Raw genomic sequence first — 16,024 nt, 5'->3', positions numbered from 1 at the left:
AAAAGACGTCTTAGAAAGTGGTAACATGAGTGCTACATTCAGAGTCAGTATTCCCATCCCATACAGTTTGAGGACTGCATTGCTACGGAGGCAGTGGTGTGGAGATACTTCCTAATCACTTGGCTAGGATGTTGCCTGTGAGATCTTGGCTATAAGGACATTTTTTTTCCTCCTTTGTGTTAGACATTTGTTCAGTGAGACCCAGCTCTTCTTAACAATAGTAGCTCTGGTGCCCACTGCAAGCCTTACTTGAGCTAGATGTTAGCATGTTTGTTGCAAAATGAAAGCCTGAAGCTTCTAAGCATCAGAGAGTTACAATCTTTATGTTGGTGGTTTGTGGAGAACAGAAGGGACCCACAGTGGAGTCAAGCTTATCCCTACCTGGGTGTTATCTACTCAGGTACCTACTGCACCTGACAACATGGACTAAAGGGAGGAGTTTGGATCTCCACCCTGACACTTCAGAAACTGTAGAATAATCGTATTTGACAATTAAATTGGGGTACTTTAAGCTTATTTAAGATAGGCCTTTAAATTTGGAGAGGCTGTCTTTTTACCGTATGTCAAACTATCAGAAACTTTTTCAAGCTTGTTTCTTTTCAATTTTTTTTTAAATGGCAGAGTGTACCATCTCCTATTCCAGAAGTCCAACAAGAAAATATGACCAATCCTCCAAACGTAGCAGGTATGAAAAGCTGCTTCCAGCAAAGTGTCATAGATAATGTGTAGTATAATTTTTAAGTTTAACTTTTTTTAAGACAGGGTCTTTCTGTGTAGTTCTGGATATTCTGGGGCTTGCTAGGTAGTCCAGGCTGGCCTCGAACTCACAGAGATCCTCCTGCCTCTGCCTCCCTGATGCTGGTATTGCAGGTATGTTCCACCACACCTGGCTTTCACATAATTATGGTGGGAAAACACAAAACAGACTTAAAAATAAGCCAATGGCAGTCATAAAATACAAATGTGAAGCTTATCAATTTATTCAAGATTATAAATGCGTCCCACAAAATATCCTATCTAGACTTTTGGGGTTTGGAGTTGGAGGATGTACTTTAATTTTTTTTATTTAGTCTTGGCATTGTAAGTTATGAGACTTTTTAGAGATGAAGTAATGATTTTGTACTATTTCTTGGTTTAGCTTTTCATTGCTAACTTTTAACTTTGACAGTGAATCTATTTGCTGATCTACAGCAAGATGGAGAAGATGAACAAGAGTTCATTTTAACTTTGGTGGAAATCCCAACAAATGCCTCAGAAGGATTTATTGATGGCTCCATGCAGCTAATGCCAAGTTCTATGCTGCCAGCACCTATACTGGTCAGATCTGGGAATGCAGTAGAAAGAAGTGACCTGAGGTAAAAAAAAAAAAAAAAAAAAAAAAGGCAAAAAAGAGTTAAACTGGTGCTTCATGAATCAAGTATTAAACAAGTCAACTATACACTGACTTTTTTTTTTTAACATTCATTTATTTAAAAGTACATGAGTGCTTTATCTGGATGTGTACCTACAGGCCAGAAGAGGGCATTAGATCACATTATAGATGGTTGTGAGCCACCATATGGTTGCTGGGTATTGAACTCAGAACAGCCAGTGCTCTTAACCACTGAGCCATCTCTCTAGCCTCTCACTGACATTTTTTTTAAACTACAACTATTAATTTATGTTAGTAGTACAAATTAGTGCTGCTCATTTTGACATTTCCACATATGAATATGGTTGTTTGATCTTGTCTGTTCTCTGTTCTACCCCTTTTAGACTTTGTCCTACTCCCCTGTCATCTGCCCTAAAATCCTTCTGCTTTTGCAGGATTTTTTGTTTCTGGTTTTTCTTTTTTCTTTTTTTCTTTTTTTAATGTCTACATATGAGAAAAAAAAATGTTTGTTTTGTCGGTGTGTGTAGGGGGGGTGTTATTTGACATAACACATTCTTCCAGGTCTGTTCATTTTCTTGCTAGTTACAAATTTTATTTTTCCTTTTGGTTGAGTAGCAAATGCTTTGTGTGTGTGTGTGTGTTTGTATGTATGCATGTATACATACTCGTAACATTTTCTCTATCTACTCATCTTGAAGGGTTGATGAGTACTTAATCTGATGCCATAGCTTCAATAATTTGACTTATTACTTATAGTATCACAATAAACATGGGTGTTTGGGTGTTTTGTTTTCATGCTAACTTCATTTCCTTCAGATCTACATATATGTGGACCATAAGCTAGGTCTATCTTTAGATTTTTGAGGAATCTCCACTGTGTTTTCTGTAATGGCTGCCTGATTTTTATTCCCACTAGCAGTGTGTAAGGGTTCCTTTTTTCACATCATTGCCAGCATTTGTTTTTTGCTTTTTGCTTTTTTTTTTTTTTTTTCATAATAGCTATTCAGACTGTGATAAGATAGTTTTGATACTGCATTTTTTCATAAGTTTGTTGAACTGTTGTACTTTTGAGCAGTTGCAACCTATTGCAATCAGTTGTCCATTTTTAATTTAGTTTCTAAGTCAGTGTATATTGGTTGTATAAAGGATGGTGTTTGTTTATGACACTTTGATGTATCTGGGTCTGGCTTTGTGACCTGGCTTGAGTTTTTGCTCTCAGTCTTTGTGCCTTAGTCTCCTGAGCATTAGGATTCTAGATATGGAATACATACTTACCTTTTAAAAAGTTCTGTAACATAGGCTGGCAAAGATAGCACAGCAGGTAAAGCCACTTGTTTGCAAGCCTGATGACCTGAGTTTGATGCCCAGACCCCACACGGTAGAGGAAGAGAACTCCTGTGTGTTGTCCTCTGAACTTGCAACACATGCTTTGCATATATGCTTTCTTCCCTTTAGCACACAAATGAATTAAAAAAAAAAAGGTTCCAGTTTTTCTTTCATTTCAGAAGCCTATAGTTTGGTTTAATTTCATTTGTTCATTGGTACTTTTTTTTTCCTGAGCTATTGGAGCTACATGTTTCTCTTGTGTTTCCTTCTTGTATTTTCAAAGTTCCACCTCTCACATTAAGATTTTTGATCTGTTTGGAGTTGGTTTTGGGTAGGATGAGACAAAGGGTTCTAGGTTTTTTTGTTTGTTTGGTTTGGTTTTTGAGGCTTTTTATTTTGCTGTGTTTTTAGATGTGTTGTAGATGTATGTGTGAGTTTTTTTGCTTACTGTATGTATATGTACCGTGAATATGCACCTGATTCCCTTGGAGGCCAAAAGAGGGCATCAGATCCCTCTGGAGCTGGAGTTAACCAGGTGGTTGCTGGTGAAATACCATGTGCTGGGAACTGACCCCTGTTCCTCTGCATCAAGTGCTTTTAACTGCCAAGCTACCTCTCCAGCCCGAGATTGTATTTTTAAATCTCTGTGGATGTAAGTTTCCCCAGCACCGCAGGTGGAAGAAGCTCTCTATTGTACACTGTGTTGTTTTGACACCTGTGCTAAGAAGCAGCTGCAGATAATTTGCATTTATTTCTTTCTTTATTCTGTTTGGCCTGTATTTTTTTTTTTTATTGCATTGTCCTTCTGTTTTTGTTACTATTGTTCGTTATATATTTTGAAAATGGATATTTCAATAGTTGGAGCATTGATTCTTTTTCTTAGGTTTGCTTTGACTATTCAGGCTCTTGTGCTTCTATATGAATTTTTGTATTGTTTTGTTTTGTTTTTCCTTTTCCTAGTTCTGTGGAGAATGAATGGTATTCTGAAGGGAATTGCATTGGCTTGTAGATTGCTATTGTGATAAAACACTGATTAAACACTGAAGACACATCTTCTAGTGTCTTCAGTGTCTGTCATTTCAATCATTAAAGTCTTTTACCTGCTACAGTGGGTTTTGTTTGTTTGTTTGTTTGTTTTAAGGCTGTTGTGAATGGAATTCTTTTCCTGGTTTCATTGTTTCATTCTCAGTGAATTTTTTATTGGTATAATGGAAACATTATTGAAACTCTAACCCCAGCACTTGGGAGGTAGAGGCAGGTGGATCATTGTGAATTAGATGCCAGCCTTATCTACAGAGTGAGTTCCAGGATTGCCACAGCTACACAGAGAAACCCTGTCTTGAACCTCCTCCCCACAGAAAAAGAAATGTTACTGAATTTCATATATTTATTTTTATATCCTGCTTTGCTGCATTTATTTACCTGTTCTAAGAATCTTTGGGTGGAATATTTAGGATTTTCTATCTTTAGAATCTTCACACAGGGATAATTTGACATCCTTTCCCTTTTCTGTCTCTTTCATTTCTTTTAATTGTTACAGCTAGAATTTTGAGTATTATGTTAATCAGAGAGTCTAAATCTCTGTTTTGTTCTTGCTCTTAGATTAAATGCTTTCATTTTTGTTCCATTTGATAGGATTTTATCTGAATTCATCATATATGGCCTTTGTGTTGCAGTATCATCTTTGTATACATAATTATTAAAGGGTTTTTACCATGAAGGTATATTGAATTTTATCAGAGACTTAATTCTTCATCAATTGATATTATGTAATATTTATTCTTGAGTGTATTTACATGCTTTGTTATTGATTTGTATATACTAGACTATCCCTTTTGAGATGAAATCAAATAGATCATGGTATATGGTCTTTTTAAGATTTTTTTTTTTCAGCTGAGTAAATAGGTTAAGGGTTCCAAGGAGGAATTACAAGGGAGGAATGTTTATTTAATTACATCTGCAAATATTTTATTGAAGATTTCTACATTGTATTTAGCAAGGATGTTGATCTTTACTTGTGTCCTCAGGTTTTGCAAGGTACTACTGGCTTCGTAGAATGAATTTGAAAGAACGCTGTTTTATTTAGTAGATTGATGTTCTTTAAGTTTGATAAAATGTAGTAAATTCCTCTGGTTCTGAGATCTTTCATGAGTGACTTTTTGATACTACTTCAATCTCAGTGTTGGTTATTAATCTAATTAGGTTTTTTTTTTCCTCTTCAGTTTTGACAGGTCATGTGCATCAGACATTTGTGTATTTCTTCTATAGTTTTCAATTTATTAGCATATAGTTTTCAGAATATTCTGTAATGCTTTTCATTTCAGTAGTATTGTACTATCGCCCTTTTATTATTTGGGGGCAGCTTTCTCTTTTCAGGACAGGCATAGCGAACTGTCAAAGAGTCACCTGCTTTACATCATTGATCCTACCTTTCACTTTCCATTTGTCATTTTCAGATTCACTTATTGCCTTCCTAAAGCCTTGATCGTACACTCTATTTTTTTTGAATGGAGACTATGTGCATAGAGGCCTGAATACAGCTTTGGATAACAGTCCTTAGAAGGCATCTTCTTTGTTTTTGAGTCTGGTTAGTCAGTAAGCCCCAGAGATTAGCCTTTGCCCATGCCACCAGCTCTGGGAATACATTCATGCCACTGTGCTGGCTTTCTTATGTGAATTCTGAACATTGACCTCATACTTTTGACACAGCTACTTTGCCAATTGTGCTATTTATTACTCCAGCTTTATTTTTCTATATATAGATATAGAGTCTCTCTATGTAGCCCTGACTGTCCCGGAACTTGCTATGAAGTTCAGGCTGGCCTCAAACTCAACAGAGATCCATCTGCCTCTGCCTCCAGAGTGTTGCTCTTAAAAGGATGCACCATTGTATCCAGCCAAGAATCAAGTACTCTTAACTGCTGAGCCGTCTCTTCACCCCCTTACTCTGTCCTTTTTTTCCAGTTGAGTGACTGGCCACTGTCTCGCTGTACCTTCCCTCCCTAACCCCACAGCTCTGCTGGTCATAGGCCAGACCTAGTTATTTATGTGGGTTCTGAAGAGCTGCACTCAGGAGCTATCTCCAAAATTTCTTGTTTCTAGGAATTTTTTATTTTCCATCAGATTTCTTTAATCAAGTCTTTCTGCAAGGTTTATTATTAAATCTCCATATGTAAATCCATTTGATCTAGGACAACTTAATGTATTTTTTTGTAGGTGTTTTGTCTTTTTGGTGGATCTATATTGAGAGTTGGGTATGGAAAGACAGTATTACTGTATTGAGGCCTATCTTTTGTTTATGTCAGTGTTATTTATTTTATAAAAGTGAGTACTATGACATTCACTGACATTGTTGGTGATGGTTGTGGAGATCTTATTTAGTAATTATGTCATAACTTAAGACAATATGTTTTTATATTTGATGAAGATGCCATTTAAATGCATATACTTGAGACAGTTATGGTGGCATATGCCTTTAATCCCAGCACACAGGAAGCAGAGGCCAGGCTGGTCTATATAGAGTTCCAGGACATCCAGAGGTAACATGAAAAATCCTATCTCAAAAACACGAACAAAATAAAAAAATAATCTGTCGTACTACATTTCATCATGTGAAACTTGTTTGGTATGTTATTTGAGAAGTAAAGCTCTATGTGTTTCTTAGATTTAATTCAGTGTTGTTGAACTTAAATTGTGAGCCTTTAAGTATGAATGTACCCAAACTATTATTTTTATTGCTGTGGCCATTATTTGCCAGGTTGTACTTCTGATACTCATTAGGACTTTCATTGGAATAGTTATTAAGCAGCTTCTAACTCACTGGTTTTGCATTTGTTTTCTCTGCAGTGGGAGTTCACAAGCAGCTTCAGTTGTTGAAGAGGCCACATGCATCTCTCCTTCTGGAAATGGTGCTCCTCAAAAGCTTCCTGCTAACTTAGATCTCAAATCTAGGAAGAGATTTCGTTGCAGTCCTGATGAAAGCATTCACTTTCCTCCTGCCAAAAAGTCCTCAATTACTCCGGTAGTTGATCGTCAAGAATGTGCTTCTGAGGTAACATTAGATTATTAAGTAACTGCCTTCCCATCTAACTCTTAACCTTTATACATGCATGCACATACGTACATATGGATGGACAGACATATGAAAACCTCTTTCTCACAGTTCTCATCATACATAATCCAGGTCAAGGTACTTTGGCATGGTCATTTTTAACCCGTTCAAAGAGCTAATCGATGAACAGTAATCAGGAAAACTCCAGTGGCTGAACATAAAGCTGCTAGCTTCATATCTATAAAAATAACTATTCGTCTGTTTCAGTTGTTGTCTCGGAGGCTTACTGCTTCTGTCTGCTAACCTAGGCCTAGTCCTGGAAGCTTCTGGCCTCCGTATGATCTAACCTAGGCCTAGAATGTTTTCAGCCTCTGAGACTTACTGTTTAATAAGCTCACCCTTTCTTGTTCTGAGCTCATAGCTGGCTGGTTCAACTCAGCTGTTCTGGCTCAACCTCCTCTTCCAGCTGACTTACTCAATCTGGCTTCTCTCTTGTCCTCTGAATTGCTCTGCTTGGGCTCAAAGTATCTCCAGCAATCTGCTTTAATCTTCTGGCTCCTTCTCATTCTCTGGCTCATTCAGCCTTCATGTGAGCTCTCTCTGCAATCTGTCGGGGTAAAATTGCCTCCCCTTTCTCTCATTTTCTGTGTTGCTCACTTAAGTAGCTTTCCTTTCCTTAGAGGCAATATTCCTCTGAGACAACAATTGAAACAGGCGAATAAAAGTCACTTTTGCACATATCCATCTGGATCTTCACTCTGCCCACTATGTAGCAACTATGGTATGAAGATTAACAACTTCAGGGCTCTGAGTGAACTTTCTGGTGTGTTCAAACAAACAAACAGTAATAATTTCTTCATCATGTGTTGGCTTTTCCTTTGTACTATGGAGTAAAGCCAGGTCCTCCAAGGCTCGGTATAGTCTGTTCTGCCTCATGCATTTGTTCTAGTCTCCATCTCGCTTTCTAGCCATGTTGGCCCTCTTGATTCCTTGAATGCTCTGTAAATTCATTGTGTCCTGAGGCATTTCATTTGCTCCCCTCTGCATAGAGCATTTCCTTATTTATAAAGCATTACAGACTTCGCTCAGTTGTCACTACCCCGGGGAGTCCAGGCAGACTATAAAGTCCCTGTTCACTGTGTTACAAATTTCATAGTAGCCTCTTGGTTTTGTTATGTTTTTGCTACTGGTCATAATCTGTAACTTCACTGTGAATGTCAATTTAAAATTGTGTTCATAAAGGAAAAATTGAAGGCCAACAGTTCTTGGTAGCAGACAATGTATCATTTATCTGATAGGAAAAAGTTGGTATTCCAAATTTGTAATGTTTTGTTAGTTGATAAAATTAAGCATAAGTTAAAGAGCTTATTTCTGTCTCTTTCTCTGTGAAATGCCTTCTATAGTCTTTACTTGTTTTTAAAATGTATTATTGATCTTTTTTATTTTGTGTTTTACTTCTCAAGACAGTTTCCCTGGGTATCCCTGACTGTCCTGGAACATGCTCTTTAGACCAGGCTGGCCTTAAACTCAGAGATAGGTCTGCTTCTGCCTCCTGAGTGCTGGATTAAAAGCATGGGCTGCCACACCTGACCCAAATGACATTTTTTTTTTTTTTTTTTTTTTTTTTTTTAGTGGATCTAAAAGACTGAGAAACAAATATTTAGGTTCTTGTGGGTTTTTTTATTACTGTTATTATTTTTGAGATAGGGTTTCTCTTTGTATCCTTGGCTGTCCTGGACTCTATTTGTAGACAAGGCTGGCCTTGAACTCACAGTGATCGGCCTGCCTCTACCTCCCTGAGTGCTGGCATTATAGGCAGGTGCCACTGCACCCATCTATATTTAGTTTGCTTTTTTTTTTTTAACTCTATCTTTTTTACATAGATTTTTTTTTTTTAACTTTTCAGCTTTGCTTTTTTAAAATTAAGTTATTTGGCACACGCTAGGCTTCCAATTAGAAGGTAGAAAGCATGACTAGAACAGAAAAAAAAAATCTTTTATTTGCGATTGCTTATATTTTCATTGCTGGGAACTAAACCTAGTGCCTGGTTTGTGCTAGGCAGTTGCTCTACCACTGAGGGGTGTGTGTGTGTGTATGTATGTATGTGTATGTGTGCGCGCTCGGGGGGGTGCTTTTTGCTGTGATTATTTGTTTGAGATAGGGTCTCACAGTATATTCCAAACTTGGCTGAAACTTAATGAATCCCCTGCTTTTGTGTCTAGAGCAAGTTCTCGACCTTCCTGATGCTGCGACCCTTTAATACGGTTCCTCATGTTGTGGTGAACTTTAACCATACAATTATTTTAGTTGCTACTTCATAGCTGTAATTTTGCTGTCATGAATCATGATATAAATATGTGATAGGCAGGCTATCTGAGATGTGACCCCCAAAGTGGTCATAACCAGTGGGTTGAGAACCACTAGTCTAGAGTATTTAGATTACGGGTATGTGTCGCCGTTTGTGATCCAGTGGTTAAACTTTGCTTTGCTGTAAACAAAGGTTTTAATTAGTACACCGTGAGGTGACTTGGGAAGTTAATAGTAACTTTGATATTGCTTGTGGTAACTTTATTTTTTCAGTGGTAACTATGGGGACAGGTAGAACACATTCTTGAGTTAAAACATGAGAAACTGTGTTCAATTTCCAGCCCGCAAGTAAAAATTCTAGGTATGGTGGCTTATGCTTAGAACCCTAGTGCTGTGGAGACAGTCAGGAAGATCCAAGGGGTCAAGCAGCCTAGGCTCCCTGGCGAGCACCAGCTCAGTGAGTGACCCATCCTCAAACAGGCGATCAGTATTCTGAGATACCAGAGGCAGTCCTTTGACTTCGCCCACACTCACTTAAAATGTAAAATACAAATGAAAAGTGTACATTGTTATCAGTATATTAAGAAAATAAGTATAGGAGGGCTGAAGAGTTGGCTCATAAGTTAAAAGCAAGTGTTGCTCTTGCAGAGGACCTAGGTTCAATTTCTAGTGTTTAGATGATGGTTCACAACTTAGATAAACTGTGTCCCAGTGCATCCGATGCCCTCTTTTGATCTCCAAGGACATCTGATACTCATGTCATGTGCAGACACACATGCAGACAGGACAATAAAGTCTAAGAAGAGGAAAGGAACATCTGCTGGGTTTATTTGTGATTTTATTTTATAAGCTTTGTTTTAACTTTAACAACAAAATATTATATATGCGAAGTCTGTACATTGTCCTGTTTCTTCCCCCTTCCCCCCGTCTAATTTTTCTTCCTTTTGAAACAAGAAGGATCTGGTGCTTATGTAGCCTAGGTTGGGCTCAAAACTCAGGATTATGCTGCCTCTGTCTTCCAAGATGGGATTAGAGATAAATGCTACCACAGCCAGTTTTCTCCTATATTGTTTTCAACCCAAAGTAGCATACTATATATTCTGTTTGCTTGAGTCTAATAGTTTGAAATCAGTCCAGGCAACATTTGCAAAACCTGTAGTCATTAATTTTTTTTTCTTAAATTTTTTCTAAGGAATAAATAGTTCTATAAATAAATGTGATTTTTCTCCTCTTAAATTATATTAGACTTTGTAAAGTAATGAGGTAGACTTTTTCTCATGTTGGATATCTCTGCATTTTTGAAGCCATGATGCATTTGTTAATCGGCTCTTTTTAAAGGTGTTTGAGTTGAGGGATCAGCGATGTACTTCAGTGGTAGGTAGAGCCCTTGGGTGGCTTCTATCAGACCATGACTTGGATACTCAGCACCATAAATATAAACAAATTTTTCATTTCACATCTTGAGATTTCGTAGTTGGTATCAATATTAAGCCTAAGATAAAAGACATTTGACAATTTTCACCTTTCCACTCTGTTCTAGAGCAGATTAAATATCAGCAATATCTTTTTCACAAATGTTTTAACTTGTGGCATAATTCTACCTCTGCCTCTAGAGCTTTCTTGGAAATGCACTTTTTCTCTAAGGCATTGGGGAGGGGATTGAATTTTACTTTTACTTAATAAATGAATTTCTAAAACTTGTAATTTTTCTTGACACAGGTATGTTCAAAGGAATTAAATGTCTTTGAGAAAACAGGTGAGTGAGGTAAATTTAAATAAGACTATATTTTGCTAAGTATCCTTGGGTATTTCTGATAAATTTTGACCATGAGGTAAAGCCTTCCACATTTTTATCTAATATCCCAGACCACTGAACCCTCCCTTTTGTAACTTACTCTTCAATATGACACCAGCAATAATTTTAAAAGCGTTCTTAAGACCCATTATTATGGGTAAAACAGATATCTAATAAACCTTAGATTTTCAAAAGAATAGTATCATTTTAAAAGTCCTTATCTATGCTTGTATTTTGAGGTATTTTTCTTACGTTTCACTGTGAATATTTCAGACTTGCAGTAAGGCTTTTGATACATTTTAAATTGAGTTTTATACAGGATAAGAGATAGCTAACAAGCTTCATTCATTCTGCATGACAATAACTAGTTTTCTCAGCACTGTTTGAAAAGATAGGCTGTCTTTGCTCCAGTGTTCTAGTGCCTTTGTTAAAAAATCAGATAGCTGCAACTGTACATTTATTTCTATTCCTTTATTCTACCACACTGCATGGCTGTTTTTGTACTAATACATGCTATTTCTATTACTGCAGTTCAATGTTAGAATTTTATCATTATCTTTGGGAGATGAATGATCTGGACTATTGTTAGTGCTTTCCACTGTGGTTTTAATTTGATTCACTTTTTGATTTTCAACATTTTTATTTGTGTTCTGTCTCCTCTGCTTGTCCTTGCACTCCCCAAACCTCTGCTCTCATCCCCCCAAATCTCAGTCTCCATGCTTACTTTCACATCAGTGTTGCTGAGTCTTTTCTGGGTTCTAAATTGAATTCTTCATTTATTTGCTTGCTTGTGTTTTTAGATCATTTTTACTACTAGTCTTGAGCTCTTCATCATGCATTTTCCCATGATGACTTGCCTTGTAATGTTTCTTGTGTTTCTTTGTTGCAGTTTTGTAGTTTGTATGTTGCTGGGGCAGATCTTGTCTTGTCTTTTTTGTTCTGTCTGTTTTCTTTTTAGTAGACCAGGCTGGCCTCAAATTCACAGAAATCCACCTGCCTCTGCCTTCTCCAAGTGGTGGGAATACAGGTATCAGCCACTGCGCCCAGCTCAGATAATTGTTTTTTTTTAAGACAGGGTTTCACTGTCTATTCCCTGCTGTTCCTGAACTTGTGGCAAACTTTCTGCCTTTGTCTCCTACCTGCTGGGATTCTGGGCATGTATCACCACACCCATGGGCTACAATATGTAGCCCCTGCTGGTCTGGAACTCACTGTGTATACCAGGCTAGCTGGCTGGCCTCAAAAGATCTTCCTGCCTCTGCCTTCTAAGTGCTGGGATTAAAGGTGTGTTCCTTGGTTTCTTGTTTTTGCTTCTTAGCCTTTCTTTTACTGCATGCTTTTCAGCTGTTTCTGGTTTCTTCTGCTTGCTGATGCCCTTGCTCTTTTTCTCTCTTATGTAGAGTCTGTAATTTGTTTCCTGACTTGTCAATCTTGGTGTCGCCTGGAGGCTGTGTTGATACACTATCTTTGTAACCTCCCTTTCCAAATCATTTTCTTGATATAACATCTGAGATAGTGTCTACTATATATGGCAGGTTGGCCTAGAACTCTGTGTAGCCTCAGGTTGACCTCAAACTCGTGCAGCAGCTTTTTTGTTTTAGCCTTTTGAATGCTGGTATTACAGGCTCATCTCACTGGTTTTTTTTTCTTTTTTTTTTTCTTTTTTTTTTCTTTAACTGATAATTCCTAGTAGTCTACTCCATTGATCATAACATAGATTGACCTTGGTGAGCTGTTTTTGTTATAGAATACCATGGGTTTTTCCTTCAGATACTCCAGTTTAATTGACTCTTTTTTTAATATTTTAATGTGTGCACTCTCTCTCCTGTTTTTTCTCTCTCTCTCTCTTAGAAGAGGAGTCTTGCATAGGACAAGGCATTTTCCCTACCTCAGAGAACACACATACAACCTCAAAACCTCAGAAGGAACACAAAGAATCAACTTTGCAGAATACAGGATCATCTGGATCTCTTGAGGAAATAAAAGATGCATGTATAGAAAAGACCATGACTCAGTTGCCTCAGGATGAGATGGTGTCTGATAAAGAAGAGAAAACTGATCCTGCTTCCAGTTCTGAAAAAAGAGATAGCATGACATCATCTTCAAAACCCCCGCTGACCAGGTATTGTGAGAAACTTTTTAGTCAGCTGGGCACAGTGGCACACTCCTGTAATCCCAGCATTCGGGGAGACAGGCAGGCAGATCTCTCTGAGTTTGAGGCCAGCCTGGTTTACAAAGCGAGTACAGGACAGTCAAGGTTGTTACATAGAGAAACCCTGTCTCAACAAACAAAACAAAAGCATCCCTCTGTCCCCAGGTAAGTAGAAACTATATGCATTGGGCATAATAGAACACGAAACCCAGGGCCCAATCGTTTTATAGATGTGGCCTCCATCAGTTATGCAAAGAAAGGCAGACACTTTAGCACAGACCTACAGAAGTAGTCCAGGTACCTATTGTCTGTGACTGGAGCTTAGCCTCACTGAAACTAACAGTCAGGCAGCAAGTCCTTAAAACATAGTGCGCTTCTCTTCCTGCCTGTTTATGGTCATGGTTTTGATGAATACACACTGTTTTGCATGAAACCAAAGTGTAGATGAGATGTGACAACATAGAGTTGGGGCCCAGTGACTCTGGAAGTTGTTTTATTCAATTTCTAAATAGTTTCCTTGTGGCTTTTAGTATGGGATTCTATGTAGGTCCATACCCACTGCTGCCACATTGTTTTCATACATACACTAGAAAAACAGTCTTTAGGGTAATTACTATTCTCAGCTGCATCAGATAACTTTAGTTGATGATAACAGACACTAGATTTCACTAAAGGGAGAAGATATGTACGTCTTTAAAAGGCTTATTTCAAGCCAGTCATGGTGGCACTTTAATCTCAGCACTAAGCAGTTGGATCTCTCTAAGTTTGAGGCCAGTCTGGTCTACAAAGCAAGTTCCAGGACAGCCAGATTGACACAGAGAAACCCTGTCTCAAAAAACCAAGGAGAGAAAAAAAAGAGGCTTATCTTACGTATTATTATTTTTAAATACTGAAAGTAAAATTCATTAAATCTTTTCTGATCTTTAGGGTTTGTTGAAATTAGAAAAGGATAAGAGAGCATTATCAGGTTTGGTTTGAAACAAGTTGAGAAGCAGAGGGAAGCAGAGTAGTAAAACTTCCATCAGAGAAGTTCGTAGGGAACCCCCTTAAGCTTCCCGGCCACGTGGCTTCTGTTGCAGCACAGAAGTCCTGGCACAGCAACTTCCTAAAACTATCAGTGCATTTGACTCAGGCCTCACCTGTTTCAAATTTATTTATTTATTTTTTTATTAAAAAGTTTTTATTTATTACAATTTATCCACTTTGGATCCCAGCTGTACCCCCCTCTCTCATCCCCTCCCAACCCTGCCCTCCCTCATCTCCTCCCATGCCCCTTCCCCAGTCCACTGATAGGGGAGGTCCTCCTCCCCTTCCATCTGACCCTAGCCTATCAGGTCTCATCAGGACTGTCTTTCATAGTCTTCCTCTGTGGCCTGGTAAGGCTGCTCCCCCACTCTGGGGGAGGTGATCAAAGAGCCAGCCACTGAGTTTATGTCAGAGACAGTCCCTGTTGCCATTACTAGGGAATCTACTTGGAGATGGAGCTGCTATGGGTTACATCTGTGCATGGTTTCTAGGTTATCTCCATGCATGGTCCTTGGTTGGAGTATCCGTCTCAGAAAAGACCCCTGTGTTGTTGCACTCCTTGTGGAGCTCCAGTCCCCTCCAGGTCTTTTCTATCTCCCCTTTCTTTTGTAAGATTCCCTGTACTATGCCCAAAGTTTGGCTGTGAGTCTCAGCATCTGCTTTAATACCCTGCTGGGTAGAGTCTTTCAGAGGTCCTCTTTGGTTAGGCTCCTGTCTTGTTCCTTGTTTTCACCCTCTTCTGATGTCTATCTCATTTGCCTTTCTGAATGAGGATTGAGCATCTTACCCAGGGTCCTCCTTCTTGTTTAGCTTCTTTAGGTGTGCAGATTTTAGTATGTTTATCCTATATTATATGTCTAAAATCCACTTAAGTGAGTATATACCATGTGTGTTTTTCTGCTTCTGGGATACCTCACTCAGGATGATCTTTTCTAGTTCCCACCATTTGCCTGCTAGTTTCATGATTTCCTTGTTTTTAATTGCTGAGTAGTATTCCATTCTGTAAATGTACCACATTTTTTATATTCATTCCTCAATTGAGGGATATCTGGGTTGTTTGCAGATTTAGAATTCCATTTTAATAACATCCCCCACCAGCCTTGCCCCTGTCACAGATACACATTCTAGTGTAGTGTCATCAGTACTTAGTAAAATGTGCCACTTTAGCCTTTAATAGAAATAAAGTTATATTAAGGAAATGTCTTTGTTTTGTTTTGTTTTAGTTTTTTGAGGCACCATCTTCACTATGTATTCCTCCCTGGCCTGGGACTCAGATCCACCTGCCTCTGCTGCCTGAGTGCTGGAATTAAAGGCGTGTTGCCACCATGCCTGATAAAAGAATGTGCCTTGCTGAGTATGATAACACATGCCTGTTACCATAGCATATCAGTACTTATGAGTCAGGGAGATCTTAACTACATATACGCCTGTCTCCTATCAAATCAACAACAAAAACCAGTGTGTCTGTCTGTCTGTGATTCTGTCTGTATGTACCTGTTGATATTTGAATGTTTGAATATCTTTGCATTTTCATTTCTAGACCTGGAAGAAGACCTTTGGGGTTTTTATCTTTAATATGTCCAAAAAATAGTTTGGAATCTGATGAAGTGACTCAAACCCATAGCAAGAAGCGCCTAAAGCCTCAAATACCCGTATCAAGACGAAATTTGAAAAAATCTAATATACTTAATGCAAGCCAGAAAAAAATTCCAGAATCTTCTGATCCACTCCCATCTCCAAGTGTTACTGATACTCAGCCCGATAATACTGGAAACTCACCAGCTCAGGTGTGTAAGAACTTTATTCTAAGCATTTTATTGTGAATGAGATGTAGCCATCCTCTGAACTAGGAAAGATAGTGCTTATTTTCAATTGGATGTCAGAAATTATTTTAGTATAGCTTCCATTTACCACAAAAAAATGCAGCTAATTTGGTATAAGCTATTGAACTAGCCAGAAATGGGGCATTTAACTTGCTGTTCCTTCAATCCAAAG

The 16,024-nt window shown here is 38.2% G+C and overlaps 1 protein-coding gene across 3 annotated transcripts in view; it reads left to right on the top strand.

The window, feature by feature from the left end:
- Positions 1-16,024, top strand: part of Bdp1 (B double prime 1, subunit of RNA polymerase III transcription initiation factor IIIB) — a 99,848-nt gene that overhangs the window by 76,111 nt on the left and 7,713 nt on the right. For all 3 annotated transcript variants that reach the window (XM_021661916.2, XM_021661917.2, XM_021661915.2), the window contains exons 33-38: positions 622-685; positions 1,169-1,355; positions 6,545-6,749; positions 10,776-10,812; positions 12,703-12,973; positions 15,570-15,816. In XM_021661916.2, coding sequence (XP_021517591.1) covers positions 622-685; positions 1,169-1,355; positions 6,545-6,749; positions 10,776-10,812; positions 12,703-12,973; positions 15,570-15,816 — 1,011 coding nt within the window. The remainder of the gene's footprint in view (positions 1-621; positions 686-1,168; positions 1,356-6,544; positions 6,750-10,775; positions 10,813-12,702; positions 12,974-15,569; positions 15,817-16,024) is intronic.

This window comes from Meriones unguiculatus, chromosome 6 (genome assembly GCF_030254825.1).
Source record: "Meriones unguiculatus strain TT.TT164.6M chromosome 6, Bangor_MerUng_6.1, whole genome shotgun sequence".
Lineage (NCBI taxonomy): Eukaryota > Metazoa > Chordata > Mammalia > Rodentia > Muridae > Meriones > Meriones unguiculatus.
Note: the sequence above shows the minus strand (reverse complement) of the source record. Positions and strands in the feature narration are given on the sequence as shown.